This window comes from Polypterus senegalus, chromosome 8 (genome assembly GCF_016835505.1).
Source record: "Polypterus senegalus isolate Bchr_013 chromosome 8, ASM1683550v1, whole genome shotgun sequence".
Lineage (NCBI taxonomy): Eukaryota > Metazoa > Chordata > Cladistia > Polypteriformes > Polypteridae > Polypterus > Polypterus senegalus.
The window spans coordinates 7,411,901-7,436,141 of NC_053161.1; the positions used below are offsets into that span (position 1 = coordinate 7,411,901).

Below are 24,241 nucleotides of genomic sequence, written 5' to 3' on the forward strand. Positions count from 1 at the left end.
AAACAATATTTCAATTAAAAAATACATAAAAGCAATTTTATAAAGGAACGGTTTGATTCTATAAATTAAGCTTGTTTTTTCCAGCAATTACTTCAGATTTAAATGCAATTGTATATGTACTGTTACACTTTTAATGAGTTTCTGAAGAAACCTGCTATTTAAGTTAAATTATTTTTAAATTATGTTCTGTTAATGGCAAAACAGATTAAAAACTTAGACACAATGAAAAAAACACAGATTAACTATATAAAAAATATATTTAAAAATACAACTTTCTTATTAAACCCCAACACCTAAAGTTCCGACTAATTACCAAGTTACCAAGTTAAATAGAAATGTATAAAATGATCTTTTCAAAGTACAATCATTTGAATGATTTCTTTATCTTTGAAAGAATAAATAAGGCTCTATAAGAAAAATTGCAGTAATGATTAAGTTGCTGAACATCCTTATTTTTACATTTTTCTCCAACTTAAAACTCACAGTATGCTCACAGGTGTTATAAATCTTCACCTATATTCCTCACCTTGCATCTGTGTGATGACTAGTATAACTTTATATAAAATACTAGTAACACTCACCACAAGAGAATTCAACAATGCGGTCAGGACTCAAACCGGCTGAAAACAGCAATTGCTCTTTGAAATCAGCTATCTGAAATGAAGAACAAATAACATGAAGTAGAAACTGGACATAAAGCTGTACCTTTAGTTATCAGTCTTTCTATAATTATCTCCTTGACTTTATCTTCCTGAGTTTTAATTCATTTAAGCCTTTTTAAAATCAGTCTCTTTATACATTACTCTGGGTCAAAACATATGCAACACTGCCCAACACTTTTCCCAAATATACTTGTACAGATGATGGACCTGAGCTTGTTTTGTTACAGACCACTAAACCAAACAGTTACACTAGCTTAGCCAGATTCTTTATGTTTTGTTCCATAACCATTTTCAATCTCTTATACTGCTATTTTTATTGATTATATACTCAGCAAAAAAAGAAACGTCCTCTGACTTTCAACTGTTTTTACTTTCAGTAAACTTAATGTGTAAATATTTGTATGAACACTAAAAGAGTCAACACCATAAGACATAAACTAAAAATGTTTCACAATGTGTCCCTGAATGAAGGAAGGCTCAAAATCAAAAGTACCAATCAGTATCTGGTGTGGCCACCAGCTGCTTGAAGTACTGCAGTGCATCTCCTCCTCATGGACTGGACCAGATTTGTCAGTTCTTGCTGTGAGATGTTACCCCACTCTTCCACCAAGGCACCTGCAAGTTTCTGGACATTTCTGGGGGGAATGGCCCTAGCCATCGATCCAAATCGATCCCATTCCAGGGTACAGGCCTCTGTGTAACGCTCATTCCTTCGACGATAAACGCGAATCCGTCCATCACCCCGGTGAGACAAAACCGTGACTCATCAGTGAAGAGCACTTTTTGCCACTCCTGTCTGGTCCAGCGAAGGTGGGTTTGTGCCCATAGGTGGCGTTGTTGCTGGTGATGTCTGGTAAGGACCTGCCTTACAACAGGCCTACAAGCCCTCAGTCCAGCCTCTCTCAGCCTATTGCGGACAGTCTGAGCACTGATGGAGGGATTGTGTGTTCCTGGTGTGACTCGGGCAGTTGTTGTGGCCATCCTGTACCTGTCACGCAGGCGTGATATTTGGATGTACCGATCCTGTGCAGGTGTTGTTACACGTGGTCTTCCACTGCGAGTATGATCAGCTGTCCTTCCTGTCTCCCTGTAGCACTGTCTTAGGCGTCTCACAGTGTGGACATGGCAATTTATTGCCCTAGCCACATCAGCAGTCCTCATGCCTCCCTGCAGCATGCCTAATGCATGTTCACGCAGATGAGCAGGGACCCTGGGCATCTTTCTTTGGGTGTTTTTCACAGTCGGTAGACAAGTCTCTTTAGTGTCCTGCGTTTTTAGAACTGTGACCTTAAATGCCTACTTTCTGTAAGCTGTTAAGGTCTTAACGACCATTCCACAGGTGCATGTTAATTAATTGATTATGGTTAATTGAACATGCATGAAAAACATTGTTTAAACCCTTTACAGTGAAGATCTGTAAAGTTATTTGGATTTTTAAAACATTATTGTTGAAATACACAGTCCTGAAAAAGGGACGTTTCTTTTTTTTGCTGAGTATAGTTATGTGGTAAGCAACAGGACTATAAACTGAATATAAATTCTTTTCAAATGTAAAAAAGAACACAACTTCAGTGTGGTATTTACTTACAGGCTGCATAGTTCCACCAGCAATTATAACTGCTCTGCATTCTTTCAATACGTCTGAGAAATAAACAGCCGGGTTCAGGAGCAGAAATTTCAAGAAGCTCTGAGCTACAGTACCTACAACAAAAAAACTAGCACATAAGCAGCAAAGAACACTTTGAACATCCTATTATAACACTGTATCTGGCAAACTAAAAATATTTTGCAACCATTAAATCTTATTACACTAATATTCTAAACATTATCTTCAAATTAAACTATGCATTTTCTCAATGTGGGTGCAGAAATTATGGTCAGTGGGCCAGATCCAGGAGGTCAAATAAAATTTTTCAGTAGCTCTCCAGTAGCATAGGTCTCTCCTCTTTTTTAATTCGCATAACTTCACACACACTTTCATATATTTTGTTTCAAGGTTTTTTATTTAGCCATGTTTAGACAAGAAAGCATGAAATTTACCTTCTCAGTTGCATCCAATAAAAGACATTAAATAAAACAAACAGTGACCAGACCAGGTTAAAACTTATACAAAAATTCTAAAATATTTATATCATTTGAAAACTATTTCTAGCAGTTTGATTGTGTACATTTAGGTAAAAGGTTACATAGGAAAACTCTAAACTTCTGGAATTATTTTTGTATCTCTATAATTCCTTGTTAAAAAGATATATGACACTGGTAAGAAAGGAATTTCTAGAGCTTTGTGTGTGTGTGTGTGTGTGTGTGTGTGTGTGTGTGTTTAAAGCAAATATCCTCCCTGATTTATTGAAGTTAAGCTCTGCATGTAATGGGTGTCTGTCATCAGTTGAGATAATTTCCAGTTTTTTCAGCATTCCCCTCTGACACACACTTACCAGATAATCTATGTCAGCCCCAATAATTTTAACTGAATGTTTGGTAATCCGCTGGAGCTTTTATAAAGTTTGGTTTGTCAGACCACTAAACCAGGCAATGAAGATAAACTGGATCACACTGCGATAAAATGACAGTCCACTTTATATAGTCTGAGTTTACAGGGGAAAAATAAGTGCCAATTGCATTAACAGTATAAGTTATTTGTATATATATTCCAGTTAAGACTTTAATATTAATATTATTTTTTTTTTTTTTTTTAGTTTTTAAGTATTTATATTCAGTGAGTATTTCTACCTCCTCACCTAGATCAATGATAGATGAACGTGCAGATTTCTACCTCTTCAAGTCAAATATTATTTCTTTGGTCTTTTTGACATTTAGAGATTTGACATGATACATAGAACAATCGAACATAAAACAATCATCATAAAAGCTATGACCTGTAAACTCAGGAGTAACATCTTAATATTTTACAATACTAGGGGGCTTTGCCCCCTGCTTGCTTCGCTTATCAACCCCCGGGCAGGCGCTACGTGATAGACACTTTGCAGCTCTGCCGCTTGCGTATGTGGAAGCGGATGTACAATTTAATTTACAATTAAATGTACAATTTTCATGGAAATTGTTACATATGCATAATATACCTATTTTACATTACAGCGAGTAATTAACCATAGTAAAAAAAATAGTAAAACTTTTCATCAATATCACACTGAATTTTGATTCTGTGATTGGAGTTACATCATGATAACGCAATGTATAACTGCCTGTGAGTGAATATCGTTTCTTTCTCTCTAATAAATAAAGCGATGTTTTAAATGTTTGTCCCTGTGATTTGTTAATTGTCATAGCAAAAGCTATTCTAACGGGAAACTGTAAACATTTTAATACAAATGGCATATCAAGATCTCCTTTGAGAAATTTGAAATTAACTTGCTTAGAGATCTTTATATAGGCAACGTCTTTGCATCCTATGAACAATTACATTCCAAATTTAACATTCCAGCTACACATTTCTTTCACTATCTTCAAAACAGGAACTTTGTTAAACAGAACCTTTCAGATTTTCCTCATCTTGCACCCTCATCCATGCTGGAAAAAAAAATTGCTCAATCTCAAGGAATTAGACTCCATCTCTGCAATATATAAAATCATTTTACAATCCCTTCCCTTCAAAGATCCAAGAGGACACTGGGAAAAAGATCTCTCAATTAATATATCAGAAAAGAAAATTAATAAAGTATCTATCTATTTATCTATCTATCTAGAAAAGGAGTGGAAAGTAGCAATGTAGAGAAATGACTTGAGCTACATATGCGCAAAGCATACAATTATACAACTCAAAATTATATATCGAGCACATCTGTCTCGACTAAAACTTTCCAAAATGTTTCCAGGGCATGATTCAACCTGTGAACGTTGCAACCAAGCCCCAGCCTCTCTGGGTCACATGTTCTGGGCCTGCACCAAATTAACATTATTCTGGACAAAAATTTTTAATTACCTTTCAGACAGCCTTGGACTCACAATCCCTCCTAACCCATTAATAGCTGTGTTTGGGGTTCTTCCAGAGGGGCTTAAAGTGGAGAAAGACAAACAAATTGTGATTGCATTCACTACACTCTTGGCACGCAGACTCATTCTGATAAACTGGAAGAACCCAAACTCTCCTCTTTTAAGTCAGTGGGAAACCGATGTGTTATATTATTTGAAATTGGAAAAAATCAAATACTCAGTTAGAGGATCCGTACAGACTTTTTTCAAAACATGGCAGGATCTAATCAGTAATATTTTAAAATAAGTTTATAAAGCACAGAGAATTTATTAATTTAGGTATGTTTACAAGCCTTAAATTTTACACCGTTTGGCTTGCTCTCTCTCAGGGGTGGGGATCGATCTGTTCTTAACTCAATTTTTCTTTTTGTAAAAACTTGATTGCTTTGTATGGATTGTAATAAAATTAAAAAACTAAAAAAAAAAAAAAAAAAAAAGATCTCCTTTGGTGTCTAATGTTATCCGCAGAAGATGTACTACATTACCTTTCTTGTTGCCTGTTAAAATTTAAACCATAGTAACATTACGATACATCCTTCTTTCAACAGTAATTCGGCAGGTGGAAGACCGGATGGTGTTAACGGTACGGTTATGGGATATTGTAAGTTGATGTTTTCATCTTCTGCACCATCACTACCAACTGTTTCAGCACAGTCTATTGATACACATTTAACCAATTTGCCATGTAATCGATCGACAATTTTCTTGTTAATTTGTCTGATTTCATTGTTTCTCAGTGCTAGGATTGCCTGTGTACTCATTTCTTCTGTTGATAACCCTTCAGGATGAAATTCTTCAGTAAGACTTGGACATAATAAGTCTTCTTTTATTCGGAACTTAAAGTGAAGAAAACACAAAAATTTATAACAGCTGAGAGTTCAGAAAATGTGTCTGACAAAAGCATTCACATGAATGACAGGTGAGAGGACCATGGGCGTGGCCTGTTAACCATAAATGGTTGAGAGGAGAGTGGAACTTGAAAACATTTCTTGCCAATAGTCTCGTCTCAAGATTTTCTTTAATAATAGAGAGATTAATATTATAATTCTAATCAATGTAATGTTGTTTACTGATATATGACCATTTACCTTATAAATTGACAATCCACAGAATAACTATCAAAAAAAGGATTACTACATATAATAATAGAAACAGAAAATAAACTCATGGCTGGTATACACAGGAATTTGCATGCCAATTTGCTCAGCGTCAGAAAGTTAAACTTTGTGCAGTAGGGCTGTCATATTTGCCAAAAAATAATCAAAAATTTCACATTAAAATAAGTAAATATTTGAATATATTTGAACTTCAGTTAACTCGATTTTGTCCTCAATATTTTGAAGAAGAAAACCTCCATCCACTGGTACATAAGAAAAAAAGAGGGGACCAAAAATACTTGCAAAAAACTATAATAAGCTGCACACCCATGTTCAAGTGGATGTGAGCACGGATGTGAAAAAATGCAAGATTCCAAGCACCTGAAGGAGGTTATGCGCCCCTGCATTTCTCTGGCTTTGCTAAAGACAAGATAGTATGCACCCATGTCACAGCTTTGCCATTATTAGATTATTTCAAATTGTGACATGTCAGTGTAGAGAAAGGCCGTTAGAGTATTGTATCATTCCTGTTAATTCATTCTTTGGTAAATTGAGAGGCACCACTATTTTTTTCTACATTATCCAAATGCACGTAAAAAATCATGTTCTTTATATTTGAATTATTTGAATATCACTGTTTAATTAATGAATAGGACTTGTGATAGTGCTCACAGTATATTTAATTAACTATTACTAGAAGATGTGCTAATATATTTGCTTCACTTTAAAGTAAGCAAAAAGTGCTAAACAAATTAAGATGGCATCATAAATCCTATTATTCAAAGAGCACTGAAAGGAGTAAGAAAACACAAAAATATACTAAAGAGATTATATAATATGTCATAAAAATGTCATCTGCTCTAACTATCACAAACTACTACCGTGTTTCCTCAAAAATAAGACAGGGTCTTATGTTAATTTTTGCTCCAAAAGTTGCACTAGGGCATATTTTCAGGGGATAGCTTATATTTATTCATGTACAACAATATACGTTTATCCAAATACAGTCATGTCATCTTCTTCTGGAATATCATCAAAACTCTCCACATTCAAACCCTGAATTTCAGCCTGAATTTCTTGCTACGCTTTTAGGATCCTCCAGGATCGATGTGCATGCTTCGATGTTTGATGAATGGTTCAATATGCTGAAGCAAAATGCCAACATACAAATGAATATGTGGTGTTTTGATATTCAAGTGTTGCATATTCCCCAAAGTAATGACACGATGCATTTTAAAAGTCTCACATACCATCTTTTGTGCCGTCTTTTTTGCACCTTTACAATACCATCAGAATGTACGGCAGCGTATTTGAGCCACAGAGAAAAAGAAAATAAGGACATAATGAAAATGTTTATTTTGTGATTAAAGTGGAAATGCAAGCTTTAAACTCGAAATGTCCTCTTTAATCCCGTAGTTTACTTTGCCATTAAAGCAGACCATCGTAAACGTTATTTTAAAACCGACCCAGTTGTTAAATCGCTACATGCTTCTGGAGCATCCTCCTGCATTGAAAGCAGTGCCAAGCAACATCACCACACAGAACACATTAAATTTATAATGTTCCAGCTCTCTGCACATTTAGAACTCTTAGATTTATACTTGATATCACCTTCATGATGAAATGCATTAAAATATGTATGTTACATTTACAGATAAATCATTAACTTTGTTTAAATAATGAATACTGCTAATAGTTACACAAGTGGGGTGGCATGTTGGCAGAGTGGTAGTGCTGCTATCTCGCATGGAGTCCCGTCCCTTGTGATCTCTGCCTGGAGTTTGCATGTTTTCCTGGTGGGTTTCCACAGTGTGCTCAGTTTACCCTCCAAAGACATGAAGGTTTGGGGATTTGGTGAAGCTACAATGATGGCTGTGTATGTGTGTGCTTGTGTTCACCTTGCGATGAGCTGATGCCCCATCCAGAGATTTTGTTTGTTTTGCGTCAATGCTGCAGGAATGGGTGCATCCCCGAATTGATGGATGTAATCATTAAACATCCTTTTCAGAGATATTGTGGCAAGGTGTCCTCGGAATTTAATGGATGTTTTGGGCACACGCGTCATCGTATGAAGTATAAACCTGGCCCTAGGCACCTTACTTTTCAGCTGACAATCTTGACTAGGGCTTATTTTTGGGGTAGGGCTTATATTACAGAGCAGCCTGAAATTCATGCTAGGGCTTATTTTCAGAGTAGGTCTTATTTTCCGGGAAACACGGTAGTAAAAAGCAGTGAAGTTGTGTGTGAAGTTATTTTAGATGGCAACTACAGTGAAAACCACTTAAGCTAACTATTATGAAGATAATATCATCTTAAAAAATAAAAATGATACTGCAGATAGCAGATGTAAATGTAATGCCAAAAAGCTGGTATTTGTGTATTGAGAATGATTATTCATTAACAAAAAAAAAAAACTTGCAATGTAAGATAATTCTCCTATACCTGTGACCAATCATGCCAGATTTACTGATAGTAAAGTATTGTACATCATTCTCCATTACTATTATTGCATGCTGCATTCTTAGTATACAGTGGAACCTCGGCTCATGAGCATAATTCATTCCAAAACTCTGGTCGCAACCCGAAGTAATTTCCTCCATAGGATTGTATGTAAATACAATTAATCCGTTCCGGACTGCAAAAGCTGTATGTAAATATATTTTTTTAAAGATTTTTTAGCACAAAAATAGTTAATTATACCATAGAATGCACAGTGTAATAGTAAACAAAATGTAAAAACATTGAATAACACTGAGAAAACCTTGAACAGAAAAAACTAACCTTGCAGTCTCTTTAAAAACGAGCCCGGTGCATTCTTTAACTGCCTTCTCGCGTTCTCTCTCTCTCGTGCTCCCTCACTCTCATTGCACAGGGAATGCACAGTTAGAGACTGAACGTGTGCAGAAATCATCGGCACGTACGAACTGGAAGGGAAACTAGCTTGTTCGTCACCCGAGTGTGTGGTCGTGAACAGATGCAAAAGTTTGGCGAACTTTTTGGACATAACCCGATTTGTACGTTGTCCGAGACATTTGTGACCCGAGGTTCCACTGTATAAAGAAATAAATACACAATGACTTCTTGTGCCAGGTAACTGGATCATTACACAGTTGGCCCTAATGTACAACCTATACGGCTGTTGCTCATGTTGTTTGATGCTAAGATTAATACTCTGTTGTAAGTAACAGATTAAAAATATTTTTGGTTGAAGTATAAGCTTTCTTCATAAAAACAAAACTTTTATCAAAAATCTATAATAAAAAAAACAACTGTTTTGAATAGCAATAAAATTCTATCAGCAGGCTTAGCAGAGAGAAACATTTAAAAAGCTATCTTGTCTTAATAAAGCAGAGTAGCTTCTAATAGCTACACAACTGATACCAAAATCATCTCCTTCGTTCCAGATTAAATTCTCATTATTACAACATTTAACGTGCAATAATGAGAGGCATGATTTGTGGTGGCCTGTTTTCGCTAATAACATAAAATAAAATTCTCAAACCCACTTAAACCACCTCAATCTGATTGGAGGCACAGTCTATATTGGCAGCACTGGGTGCAGGAACCAGCCCCTTTATCATTTCAGACCATCGCGGGGTCCCACTCACAAGCACACCAACACTGACAATAACAGAGATAAATGTGAAATTTTAAATTAACCTTTTCATTTAAGCTGACAGTTCTACAACACTGATCTCTTGATAACAAAACACCACGTATGTTTTTCTAATCATATTCTAATTCTTAAAAAAGAAAAAAGTTCAAAGCAATGCAGTTCACCTCTTAACAAAATTAGCGTTTACACTAACCTTGTCTATGCACCACAACTCGTCCATCCTTATTGGCATTGGTTAGAGCAAAGAGAAAACTTTCTAGCTGAAACATGGGAGAGGCCATTGCTGGTTGCAGTTCATCTGCAGGCTTCTTTTTATCAGGGGAATGAGCTGAAAATACATATTTTTTTTAAAAAAGAAACAGAATTTTAATTCTTACCTAAATGTTGCATCTTTTATCATAAACATGAATCAAATATTGTTCTATGATTACTTTATTATCCTCTAGACCAGGGGTCCCCAACTCTGGTCCTGGAGTCTGAAGTGGCTGCAGGTTTTCATTCTAATCCTTTTCTTAATTAGTGCACTGTGTTTGCTGGTAATTCATTTTAATTGACTTGCTTTTAAAGATTTGTTCCCCTGAATTTCATCATCATTCCTCTGAATTATTTAATTTCTTTCCTTAAATGGCCCAATGAGCTCTGGACCAAAACCAATTATTTTTCTATTTATATGCTGCAATTGGGAAAAAGAAAAAAAAAAAAACACAAAGTAACGTTTTATTTGCATACTGACAGCCCCACATATTAATATCACCAAGTGATACCTAGATTATGTTGTTGTGTTGTAGAAACAGTGAATGAGAGAAACTTGTTTGTCCTTGTTTTAATGCAGAAAATATCAAATTCAAAGAATTTTTCTTCAGTTTGAAAGAATATGCACACAATTTAGGTGCTGTATTTTACACTGATTCACCTGTAGTAAGCGCAGTTCCACAGTATCCCAGTTATCCAAAGATTCTATTCTACTATAGATGTGCTGCAATATTAATTTTTAAAGATCTGGGATACAGAAATTATAGTTCATCTAATTCTACCATGAAAACTTCCCTGTTATAATTCTTAATTGTCACATTGTTGGTGTTATTTGATTACCATTCCACAGTTAAGTGTAACCATGCAGCAAGGATTATAACTACAGCCTGGAAGTTTAACCATTTCTTGAGGTGCTATACTACATTACAGTAAAGGTTAATGGCAATTTTAAATATTGTTTTGAAATAAAACATCATAAATGGTACAGCACCACACAACTATCAAAACATACTAATGTCTGAATTCCAAAGCTTGTTCTGTTCTAACAAAATGAAGATCCTTTGAAGATTACCAGTACTTATAAGCAAACCCACAGGGAGGTTAAGCATTGAGCTATTGAGCCACTTAACCTTTCAATAATATGTCTACCAATAGTATCTCATCAATATTAGTATTTAAATCAAGGTTGCACACAGATTATTTTAACAAAGAGTGCTCTTAATAGTGCTACTGGTAAAATAGAGCATCTTTAAATATATTTGACAATGTTTCTGCTTAGGTGTTAAAGAGATTTTCTCATTTTTTTATCTGTTCAGTAGTCTTCTAGCAGCAGCTGTCATTATATTTTGACCAAATAATTTAACACCTATATAAAAATACCTCAAAAACAGTAAAAACAATTCTTTCATTGTTATAAAAGTTCAAATACCTCACAGCCCAGATACTTAAAGAGCATTAAAAACTTAATGAGTCGAAAAAATAAAAAGATGTTTTGCATCTTATTTGACTACAACAGTAGCATCAATTTGTATAATTTGATTAATAGAACTATAGTTAGGAATGACTGTTGAAACTTTTTAAATGGAATTTTTACCTTCTACAAAGATAATGAACTCTGAAACAGCAGCTAGACAAAAATTATTTTTTTAATAAAAAACCAAGTTAAAATGCTTTAATTTATGAAACGATGTGCACAAATCCCAATTAATTAAAAGCTCAAACAATGGAAAAAGACATTCTTCTGTGTTTGTATAAATATTCTAAATGCATGAATGTTTCATGCATTAATGTTGTCACACAACATTTAGTTCCTGTGTTTTGGAACGCAGGAGCAAATACAGTTTGTACAAAGTGTTTTAAAAAAAACAAACAAAAAAAAAACCAAATGTTAATATTAAAATGTCATCAAATGTCATTAGACTTATTGATGCAATGGTATTATAGTAAACAATATAAACAGTCTGTCTACTATTGAAATAACTGACAATGACTTATAATTTACAATAATGCACCAGTGAGAGACATGCTCCATAGGTAGCCAAAAGTTGTCTGAGGGGGAAAGAATACCTGGAGAAGCCAGCTATGGGGTGCAGACAAAGCACTAAAAACACCTGCAGTTGCATCTGCCAGCCAGCTGCTAAAGCACATCAGGTCTTGCCTTACCACCATTGCTGCGGCAATAATCATTGGCTCCTTGGCACATGAGGGAAAACATGTATATTTATAACTTTTCTTCAATACTTTTGGCTTGATGCATCCACACTTGTCGCAAAGGCTGCATGATGTATGCATGATTATATCTTCTGTGAAAAGGTTTGCATGCCCAGCAAATCAATTCTGATTTATAAGAATGGAAAACCATGGTTCACCAAAGAACTAACGAATCTCTGTCAGATGAAGGAAAAAGCACATAAAACTGGTGATTATGACACAGAGACTCACCAGGAACAGGCTCAACAATGCAATCAGATATGCTAAATGGAAACACAAAAATAAACTGGAGCTTCAGTTCTCAGCAAACAATAACTCCTATGTATGGAGAAGCCTTCAGTCTGTTACTAATTACAAAAAGACATCTCCTAATTCTTATTCTGATTCATCCCTCCCTGACAAACTTAAGTTCTATGGCAGATCTGAACAACAAGGTGCTGGATATCTACAATCGCTCTGCTCCACCAGCTTTGAATAGGTTTTATCAGTCACTTCTTCACAAAAGTTTCAGCCCTTTCTCCCTTTTCTATCAAAGAATACAGCATGTGGAATATGTTTTCAACACAGAACTGCAAAAAGCCAGCTGGTCATGATTCTGTTTCACCTGCAATAATCAAACTAGGCAACCCACTCCCCTCTTCACAGATATCTTTAACCAGTCTCTTGCACAGGTACTGTACCTGATTACTTTAAATCTTCTATTACTGTTCCTGTTCCCAAAAGCGATAAAATAAGCAGCCTCAATGATAACAGGCTTAATGCTCTTACGTAAGTTCTCATAAAAGCATTTGAATTACTTGTTCTAACCGATCTGAAGTCTGTTACTGCTACTGTTCCTGACCTTCTTCAGTTTGCATAATGAGCAAACAGATCTGTAGACGATGCCATCAACATGGGCCTTCATTTTGTGGTGGAGCATCTGGACAGTAAAGGAACCTATGCCAGAATACTGTTTGTTGACTTCAGTTCAGCTTTTAACACTGTTGTTAACTAAACTTATACGGACTGAACTTAATCTTTCCATCTGTAAAAGTTTTTACAGTTTTCTGGTAAACCAGAAACATGTTCGTTTGGGCTCCCACCTCTCTAACTGTCTCCTCTTGTGTCTTGGCATGCTTCCAACAACCTAGTGCTCGATACCTCCAAGACAGTGGGAATGGTCATTGACTTTCGCAAACAGCAGTTGCAACCTCTCCCACTACAAATTAATGATTCTGCAATCAATATGGTGGAATCCTTCAAAAGTTTGGACACAACTATAACAAACACGCTCAGCTGGGACTGTAACACCACCTAAATCACAAAAAAGGCACAGCCGAGATTGTACTTCTTACCCCAACTAAAGAAATTAAATATTTTCCAGCCAATCCTAGTTCAACTTTACAAAGCCATAATTGAAAATGTAATCACATTCTCCACTGCTGTCTGGTTTGGTTCAACAATGGCACACTACAAAAATAAATTACAGCCGCATCACATCCTGCTCGTCACTTGTTCCATAAACTCCCCTCTGGTAAACAGTTCAGGTCAATTAAAACTAACAGACACCTCAACAGTTTCTTTCCCAGAGCCATAGCCCTCTCAAAACAGTAACTTAGCCTGACTTCTTTGAATATCCATGCAATCTGTCAGATACTGTATAAATGTGTATGTGTATACTGTATTTGTACATGTATGTGTGTGTATGTGCGTACACACTACACACTCACACTTTGCTCATCTCCTTTATAATTGCACTATTCTGCAAACTTGTATAAAGGTTTTCTTTTTAAATGATGCTATTTATGTTATTTGTATGTGAAGTTGGGTTCTGTTATAAGCAGCTTCAAATCTACCAAGTCAAATTTCTGTACATTAAGTACTGGCGATTCTGATGACAAAGATAACACCAGAAACAGCAACACATCGCTTCACGCACTAATTTTTCAGTATGGTGAATTTCAAGGAGAGGCTGGTTACGTTGGTGTCAGAATGTTGAACAAAGGGCTGAATATGATGCAGCAGGTTATCAAAGCGCAATATAGATATACAAAAATATTTGAAGTGCATCTCTTCCTCATGTAGGTCACCGACTCATGAGAATATTACACTTACCATACCTTTCCTGCTTTTGTTTAATGGGGTATGACACTCCACCCTTTCTTTTAGCTCTTAAAGCCAGTAATAACAACCACAACTCTTCCTCCATCAGCAGAGTTTCACTTCCTCTGCTGTGACATTGTTAGGTACGTGCTATTAACCAAACACTGCCACCTGCTGGCTAGAAGAATATCAAAGTGCTGATTGAACAGGCCCCCACAAGTCTACAAGTATCGTTTTAGACGTTAACCTTGCACAAGCTTTATATGGAAAGTATAAACAAGGTTTTACTCCAACAGCAGGAGGGACTATCTTGTGGAAAATAATGCAGTATTTTTATTTTTTTAGGGAGTGGTTGCAAGCAACGCATATTTTTTTTTTCAAGTAACGCAGCTATTTTTACTTCAAGAAAATATGTTTTCCAATATGTTACTCATTACTTTAAAAAATAAGAAAGATCCCCTTTGATGGTGAACTTTGCATGAAATTACATGTGTATTTGTCCAGCAAGTACTGCCTCTGAGAGAATGTTCAGTATAGCTTGCAATACTGTGACCCAAGTGAGTTACTGTATTGTCTTAATGTTAATGGTAGTGTTCCTTGCCTAGAATTTACCTAGCCAGTGAGGAACATGTTTGGATGTTGTTATGGATGACATGCATATGGCCAATTTTGGCCATAATACACTGTTTATTTTGATTATGGTACCTTAGTTATTGGTTATGATCAATGTTATTAACGTCATATCTGCGATGTAAAATTTTAGTTTACTAAGCCTAAAAGATGAGCATAAATGCAATTTTTATTTACATGTTCCAAAGTTAAATGGCAATAAATGGCTCTTTCTTAATAAGTTGTATCTGTATTAATAAACAATTCTCAGGTTTACTCTATAATAGTGGTACAAAGTGAACAGAAGACAATTAAATCATTAACTGCAATTATTTATATGACAATTAATGAACTAAAATTTCATGACTGTGACAACCCTAATTGTACATTACATTTTTTCAGTGGTTAAGAAATCAGCTGCATAGATGAACTCACCATCATGATTATCTTTTCGCTGGAGAGACTGTAGGTATTTTTCCAATCCTGCTGACTTATAATTTTCTTTAGTAGCTGTATCAAGTAGGTTTCCCTGATATTTCTCAATAAAGCCAAACAACTAAAAGGAAAAACAACAGTTACGATGCATAGCTTGGGCCAAGGCAGTATAATCTAATGTTTATAAACTATTGGAAATGCACTATGGTGACATCAATGAGAAAAGGAATTATTAAAAAAAATGGGATTTGCTATTTCCGTTTCAAATAACTGTGCAGATAATCACAAAATTAATTATACAGCTAGAATATGATTATACAGTATACTGTATACAATACAATATATAAATATATACAGTAAAAATCAAACGGATGATCAATTAAATCTGTAATGAATTAAAATTTTTTAAATAAAATAAAAAGCATACTCCAAAAAAATTACAGAAAGTTTGAGAAGTTTGAGAGGAAAGAAAAAAGTATAAAAAGACCAGAAATACAGTAGGTTTGAGATACACAATGGTCATTTCAAAACTGTTGACCTCCTCAGTTTTAACACTTTTTTTGAAAAGTCATTAAGTTTGACTTAAATGTAATAGGATACATTATGCAAATGGAACGCTGCAGTTCTTAAAAGACTGCTTGCTAACAGTTCAAAAACAACTCATTACTTTCATTAATAAATAAACCTTTACGAACCATACAAAGGATATTAATTTTAGTATTATATTAGGTAATGCAAAAAAGATCTGCAGCTAACGAACAAATGATTTGCAAAGATTAAATGTCTTTTGATAATGCATTAGTGATAGTTATTAAAAAATTTTACCATTTGTTTAAATAAAGGGCACTGTGCAATTCAGACAGCACTTAAATAGTAAGAACAGGAGAGAAAGTTGTGGGGGAAATGAATACAGTGGTGTGAAAAACATGTATATGCCATTAAAAGCTTTATCCTTTTAATATTTTTAGACAAAAGAACATATGTTGAAACTTTAACAATGGTTGTAGAAAAAGGTGATTGAATTTTACATAACATAAAAAAAATTAAAAAATAAAAACTAAAAAATCACATTGTGATTTGCAATGATTCATTCCACTGTCCAAAAAATCATCAATAAATGGAGAAAATTTCAAACCACTGGTAATTTATCCTAGCCAGGTCATCCCTGACCAAAAGATGCAGCAACAAATCGCTGCAAACCTCATCATAACATCAAAGAATTTACAGGCAAGTCTTGCCTCAATCAAGGTATATGAGTCACCCATTAGAAACAGGCTATGCAAATCTGCCATGTCAGATAATTGTAGCTTTAGACAACACCTGGGTGAAAACCAGGACTACTGGAACAACATACTATGGACAGATTACACAAAGGCAGAACTGTTTTTGACATATTTGTCAAAAAACAAAAAGTGTTTTTGACTGAAGAACCTCATAAAAACTGTAGGCTGTGCTAGTATAACCATTATGTTATTGGGCTGCTTTTGTGCCTCAGGGCCCAACCATACTGCTATCATAGATTCAACCATGAATTAAACATTGTTCCCCAGGGTACTTGATGAGAATGAGGCCATCTATCCAAAACTTAAATCTGAACAATAATTTTACTTTGCAAGAAGGCAATGACTCACAATATTCAAGAGTATAAAAGTAATGCCTCAAAGGATAGGAAGGCTATAGAATATAAGGATACAAAACACCCAAGTCAAAGGCCACATGTCTACCACATAGAAATGCTTCTGGAGGACTTGAAGCAGGCAGTAAAAGTAATAAAGCCCTCTAATATCACACAGATGAAGAAATTCTATAAGGGAAAACAGGCAAAGACTTCTGAAAATCAATTTAAGAGACTGACTTAAATTACACGTCTACAAGAAGTGTAACTTGTAATGATGGCAAAAACAGCTATTGAATCTTTGTGAGTATTTGTTTTTAGCTCTGCAGACATAAATCACACTTCTTACTTTTTTGTTGAATAAATAAATAAAACATTGACTTTCAGTTTAATTTGTTACATTAGATCACCTGAACTGTTGAAATGAACATCAAATAGCATATTGAGCACATTTTTAAGAGAAACACTTGCTTTTTTCTTTTTGTCTTTTTTTTTAACCAGCACTGTAGGTTGGGGGCTTTACTGTACACAAAAAGGCACTCCAAATGGAAATGTTCCTCATTAAAGCAAATTGTGTTTAAGTGCAGAGTACTAGTCTCAGAAGTATACAGAAAAGTGTCAGAGAACCGAAGAGTTGCAATATGTTAAAAGACATTAAAAAAAGTGTAACATGCTAAAGTGCTAGGAGAAAGAAAAGGGCATGCAACATTTCAATAACAATTACTACTAGTAAGTGTTAAAATTTAAAAAATACTATGAACATACAAACTGATTATATACTGTTTTTTGAAAAATAAAATCAACTTTAAGCAGAACCAAAATAAAAATCTTTGGTTATTATGGTTTATAAAAAGCATGACCAACAAAACAAATGTTTAATGGTAATTCAAATATGCTAAAATAATTATAATTGGGTTATGCTCCTTACAAAGCAAAATAATCTTACCTTTCTGCTGATTAGACTTTTTTCACAGTACTTTTGCACCTATATAGATGTATTTTAAAAAGAAAAAAGCAGTAAGTTGACAAAATTGTCCAAATCCAGCTATTTAACTATAACCCTGCTAAATCAAAAATTATTTCTCTTAACTGCATATGCATTATTCTGAAATCAAGTAATACAGGTATCTGAATGAATAAAACAAAAGAACCTGCATAAATTATACTGAAACCAGGTGCTTCTACATGACTAGGTTAATATATACAACTTATGGGCAGGCCCGTTGTTCAGTATGTTAGCTAACACGGCTGGAAGAAAAGATCTTTGTGATTTTGTGTGAAGGCAGATTGTTTGGACAGTTTGGCTGGAGTTTCATTGACAAAGGTTGCTGAGCTTGCTGTTAGGAACTCAGAAAAAAATACATCACCTGGTTAGATAAATGTGACCAAAAAGTATCAATGTCAGTCAAGGCAGGAGCAGCTAAACGTTTTATCAAGACTTCACAAAATGGAATACTGTGTATATATAAATATTCTTATGTTTAAATTGTATTTATGCTTACTAATACAGCGAGAAGAAAAAACAAAATAACACCTTTTATTGACTAACTAAAAAGATTATAATATGCAAGTTTGAGGCAACTCAGGCCCCTTCTTCAGGCAAGATGGCTTACATCAGCAAATTACAGCAAAGACATTTCTACCATAATTTGTTGGTGTTCCCCACATTCCTTAAACAATAAGTGGGAATGCATTTTATTTACATCTATTTTCTAAAAATACTGAATGCTATTTAATAATATAACATACCTTGAAGAGGTTAATATTATCAATTTGTGCTTTGAATAGAAAGTTATTAATAGTGTGGAGCTCAGGACCTATGGGGTGGAAAAAACATAATTATAAATGTAATTTTATGATTATTGGTAAATCTCATGCATTTTATCCTTGTTTTTGTTTGAGCAGAATGAGCCAAAATTTAAAACGCAGGTCTAGAAGGGAACAAATTAAAAGAACCCAGAGAAACAAAGACCAAACATACAGATTTAATCAGAATTTTTAAACAAAGTAAAATTCAAAACAAATATTTATGGAATTAGGTATCCTAAAAACTTGAGAGGTTGAAGCAAAGAACCCAACACTGGAAAATAGAGTAAATATCATCATGAATAGATTTCGAAGAATTCACAGGGAAATAAAAATCAAAACACTGTAAAAACACACTACCAAACCATGTTGTAAAATATCCATTTATGAATGTGTTATTGCCTGACAATCAAGGTGAAGGTGACCAGAATATAATGCACACAATGCTAAAGACCTGTATTCATTTACCTGGATGAGTTATAGTTTGTGCCTTTGGGTTCTGACCAACTTTACCTAAATGAAAAGAACAGAAACAATTAACAATCAGGCCCAAGGTATTTGAAAAAAACAATGTACTGTAGATGTACATGAAACACCAAATACTCCCTTCAGAATCAAGAGTGTGCTACTGTGCAAAAGTGAAACGACAGAATAACAACAGTAATTTCTTGGACTTTCAATGTATCAGCTGCTATGTGTTTTTTTACAATAGATTTGTTGTACATAAGCATCAGAAACAATAGTAATAGTGACTCGAATTTAAGATAAGCGACTAAGGATAATTATAATAAGTACTACAGGCAAAACAGATGTTGGTACTTCTCATTTAACTGCTTTGTAATTTCATCATTTAAAAGTTTTGCTCTTTTTGCCTTCAGGCTGCAACTGCTGTTAGTCTGTCAGTATTTGGCATAACAGTACACAATTTCTGATTTATATTATTTATATTAATTTCTTATTTATAGATATTTTGTGGATACGTTTTGTTTGACTGCTTTCTTTTCAACAAAATGCTTCAAAAAACAACAGCAAAAAGCAAAAATTCTGTTCAACTAACTAAGACTTAAATTCTCCTCAAAAATGTTAATTGAGGATATGGCTTGATTTGCATATATTTAAAAATAATAATACATTTTATTTATACAAGGCGCCTTTCAGAGAACTCAAGGACACCGAACAAACAATAAATAAATAAATAAATAAATAAATACAAAACACAATTATAAACAACTTAAAACATCAGAAAATCTAAAAATTAAAACCAAAAAAAAAAACACTATACTTAGGAGGAAGAAGAAAAAGCCATTTTAAACAAGTGTGTTTTAAGTTTACATCTGAAAGATGAATATGATTTGATATTTCGGAGATCCGCAGGTAATGAGTTCCAGTGCTTGGGAGCAGACCGGCTGAAAGCTCTGCTCCCCATGGTGGTTAGGCGGGCAGGAGGAACGGTCAGATGGGTGGAGGAAGAGGATCTAAGGTTACGGGATGGAATGGCAACATGTAGAAGGTCAGACAGATATGGAGGTGCGAGGTTATGGATGGCCTTAAAAGTTAGTAGCAGAATCTTAAAATCAATACGGAACTTGATCAGGAGCCAATGAAGCTGCTGCAAGACCGGAGTAATATGGTGAAAAGATGGGATTCCAGTGATGATACGTGCTGCAGAATTCTGGACTAACTGAAGCTTGTGAAGAGATTGATTAGGGAGACCAAAGAGGAGTGAATTGCAGTAGTCCAGCCGAGAAGTGACAAGACTATGAACAAGAATGGCAGTAGTATGAGGAGTGAGGGAGGGACGAATGCGATTAATATTACGTAAGTGAAAGTAAGCAGACCAGGTGATGTTATTAATGTGACATTTTAAAGATAGAGTACTGTCGAGGATGACACCCAGACTCTTGACCTGAGATGATGGGGAAACAACAGAGTTATCAATAATAAAAGAAAGATTATTGATTTTGGATAATGATGATTTTGAACCAATGAGGAGAACCTCAGTTTTGTCACTGTTTAATTTAAGAAAATTTGAAGAGAACCAGGATATAATTTCAGAAATGCAGTCAATAAGTGAGGGTGGTGGAAAAGAGGAGGTGGGTTTACCAGCAAGGTAGAGCTGGGTGTCATCAGCATAACAGTGAAAATGAATGTTATATTTGCGAAAAATATTGCCAAGGGGAAGAAGGTAAATAATAAAAAGAAGAGGCCCCAGGACAGAGCCTTGGGGCACACCAGAAGTAACAGCGGTGGGTTGGGATGTGAAAGTTTTAAGCTGTATGAATTGAGTGCGGCCTGAAAGGTAAGATCTAAACCAGTCAAGTGGAGTGTGAGTAATGCCAATCAAAGATAATCTATTAAGGAGAGTGGTATGACAAATAGTATCAAAGGCCGCACTCAGATCAAGAAGGATGAGAATAGTGATTAGACCAGAATCAGCAGCCATAAGGAGGTCATTAGTAATTTTAACAAGTGCCGTTTCTGTACTATGAAGGGGGCGAAAACCAGACTGGAATTTCTCATATAGATTATTGTGAGACAAGTGGGTGTGAAGTTGGATAGCTACTATTTTTTCAAGAATTTTGGAGATAAAGGGCAAGTTAGAAATGGGGCGAAAATTATTGAAATTAGTATATTTTATATATAATATAATGTATTTTATTTTATATTGCATACTTTTTTAACAAAATGTAATTTGCAAAACAAAACACTGAATCAAAAGAGAGAAACTCTTGTAACATTAAAACATCATACTGGTTTCATTTTATCTTTAGTCTAATGGGGCGGGGTTATGTGTGTGTATGAGATTTGACAATGAATGCTCAGTCAGAAGTACAATATGGTGTACCATAAAGACTGGAAGAGAAGAAGGAAAACAGGTGTTTTAGGCCAAGCAAACTAATAATCATCAGTCTAATAGCTGATATGTAACCACCTGCTAGTTTATGTCCAATTGTACTGTACATTATTTTTTTAATCTTATTTTATTTACTGTATTTATTCAGACGGTTGATTTATTTGATGCTCTTATTTCTTAATATATCACAAGAATTTCAAAATGCACTTGCACCATATGTGACAATAAAGATCTCTGATCTAATCTGGCTATCAAAATGTGTCAAGTTGGCATTTCATCACTTGCAATTCCTAGTTGTGTAATCTGAAATCCTGAAGGCAAAGAGATCCAGTAACTGCAGTTGTTAATTCCTATGTGCTCTGGAGTGTTACTGGAGATTTTATTGAAAGCAGCACAAACTTTGAATCTCAGCAGTTCAATTCAACTTTATTCTGCAATTTGTAAAATAAGTGATACATTCCCTCAAAGAACTGCAATATTCCTTTAAGTAGTCTTAAGTGCACCAGGTGCTAACAGGCTACAAAAGATGTGCATTGTGCTTTTAAACTTTTCCTGGCACATTACTCCCGAGTTAGGTTAACTACAGTGTTTTCCTTTTAAAACAAATTTAAAACACTTTGTTTATACGACATACACCTATTACACAGTTAACTTTTTCTAACACTTATTTTAAATATTACACAGATTCACTAACACCTGTAAAGGAGTGCACAATCAATTTTGTGAAGGCCTCATCCCTGCTAAATACTTACTGTGAGTTTTCTATAATGCTAATATTCAAATTAAGAAGTCTGCTCAACTATGTTAACATCAACTGTTATGGACATGCAATACATTCTTCTACCTTATTATCTGCTCTCTGTATAAGCAGGTTGCAGTACCAATTATAGTGGGCACTAAAGAAAAATATATAATACTCATCAGTCCTACAACAAAACGTTGCACTAACAGGTTTAATTAGTGTGCCTTACCTCCAAGGACCCGTACTAGATTCTCCAAGACAAATAGGATCTGTTTGATGTACATCAGGTTTTTGGCTTTTAGCCTATTTCTGCAAAAGATTAATTTTTATATTATTTTGCATATCTGATAACAAAATATGTGACAAGAAAATACCAAACAGCCTTCCCAATAGCAAGCATTATACAAGATATATGAACAATGTGGTATATGATCAGATAAATGCAACTCCACTCTTAAGGGATTTTGTTTGTGATCACTAGTATAGAGATAATGAGTTCAGGATGGCACAAGTCTGAAAATTTGTGTATGGGAAGTGATATATCCATAGTATTGAGCATAGTTCTCACTGTAAAAAGTGAAAAAATTTAGCAAAGCTAAAATGCTGATGTCATATACAGTACACTGAAGTCATTGCAGCATTCATCATCCTGGGCGTCTGCTATGCTGGTTATTAATTATCACTATTAAGATTAAATGAAGGGAGCAAACTACACAGAAAAAGGGGAAAATAATAGGAAAACAGAGTTAGGTATTTATACAGTGAATCCGGAAAGTATTCACAGCGCATCACTTGTTCCACATTTTGTTATGTTACAGCCTTACTTCAAAATGGATTAAATTCATTTTTTTCCTCAAAATTCTACACACAACACCCCATAATGAAAAAGTGAAAAAAAAGTTTACTTGAGGTTTTTGCAAATTTATTAAAAATAAAAAAACTGAGAAATCACATGTACATAAGTATTCACAGCCTTCGCTGAATACTTTGTTGAAGCACCTTTGGCAGCAATTACAGCCTCAAGTCATTTTGAATATGATGCCACAACCTTGGCCCACCAATCCTTGGCTAGTTTCGCCCATTCCTCTTTGCAGCACCTCTCAAGCTCCATCAGGTTGAATGGGAAGCGTCGGTGCACAACCATTTTAAGATCTCTCCAGAGATGTTCAATCGGATTAAAGTCTGGGCTCTGGCTGGTCCACTCAAGGACATTCACAGAGTTGTCCTGAAGCCACTCATTTGATATCTTGGCTGTGTGCTTAGGGCCGTTGTCCTGCTGAAAGATGAACCGTCACCCCAGTCTGAGGTCAAGAACGCTCTGGAGCAGGTTTTCATCCAGGATGTCTCTGTAGTCTCTGCAGTCATCTTTCCCTGTATCCTGACTAGTCTCCCAGTTCCTGCCGCTGAAAAACATCCTCAAAGCATGATGCTGCCACCACAATGCTTCACTGTAGCGATGGTATTGCCCTGGTGATGAGCGGTGCCTGGTTTCCTCCAAACGTGACGCCTGGCATTCACACCAAAGAGTTCAATCTATGTCTCATCAGACCAGAGAATTTTGTTTCTCATGGTCTGAGAGTCCTTCAGGTGCCATTTGGCAAACTCCAGACAGGCTGCCATGTGCCTTTTACTAAGGAGTAGCTTCCATCTGGCCACTCTACCATACAGGCCTGATTGATGGATTGCTGCAGAGATGGTTGTCTTTCTGGATGGTTCTCCTCTCTCCACAGAGGACCTCTGGAGCTCTGACAGAGTGACCATCGGTTTTCTTGGTCACCTCCCCGACTAAGGCCCTTCTCCCCCGATCGCTCAGTTTAGATGGCCAACCATCTCTAGGAAGAGTCCTGGTGGTTTCGAACTTCTTCCACTTACGGATGATGGAAGCCAATGCGCTCATTGGGACCTTCAAAGCAGCAGAAGTTTTTCTGTAACCTTCCCCAGATTTGTGCCTGGAGACAATCCAGTCTCAGAGGTCTACAGACAATTCCTTTGACTTCATGCTTGGTTTGTGTTCTGACATGAACTGTCAACTGTGGGACCTTATATAGACAGGTGTGCGCCATTCCAAATTATGTCCAATCAACTGAATTTACCACAGGTGGACTCTAATTAAGCTGCAGAAACATCTCAAGGATGATCAGGGGAAAAAGGATGCACCTGAGCTCAATTTTGAGCTTCATTGCAAAGGTTGTGAATACTTATGTACATGTGCTTTCTCAATTTTTTTTATTTTTAATAAATTTGCAAAAATCTCAAGTAAACTTTTTTCA

General features: G+C 35.3%; 1 protein-coding gene across 3 annotated transcripts in view; it reads right to left on the reverse strand.

Annotated features, from left to right (window-relative positions):
* The window catches only part of ddx11 (DEAD/H (Asp-Glu-Ala-Asp/His) box helicase 11), a 148,754-nt gene that overhangs the window by 30,231 nt on the left and 94,282 nt on the right, over positions 1–24,241 (reverse strand). For all 3 annotated transcript variants that reach the window (XM_039760653.1, XM_039760654.1, XM_039760652.1), the window contains 8 exons: positions 22,201–22,280; positions 18,844–18,888; positions 18,319–18,386; positions 17,516–17,554; positions 14,955–15,075; positions 9,559–9,693; positions 2,251–2,363; positions 582–654 (listed from right to left, as the gene is read on the reverse strand). In XM_039760653.1, coding sequence (XP_039616587.1) covers positions 582–654; positions 2,251–2,363; positions 9,559–9,693; positions 14,955–15,075; positions 17,516–17,554; positions 18,319–18,386; positions 18,844–18,888; positions 22,201–22,280 — 674 coding nt within the window. The remainder of the gene's footprint in view (positions 1–581; positions 655–2,250; positions 2,364–9,558; positions 9,694–14,954; positions 15,076–17,515; positions 17,555–18,318; positions 18,387–18,843; positions 18,889–22,200; positions 22,281–24,241) is intronic.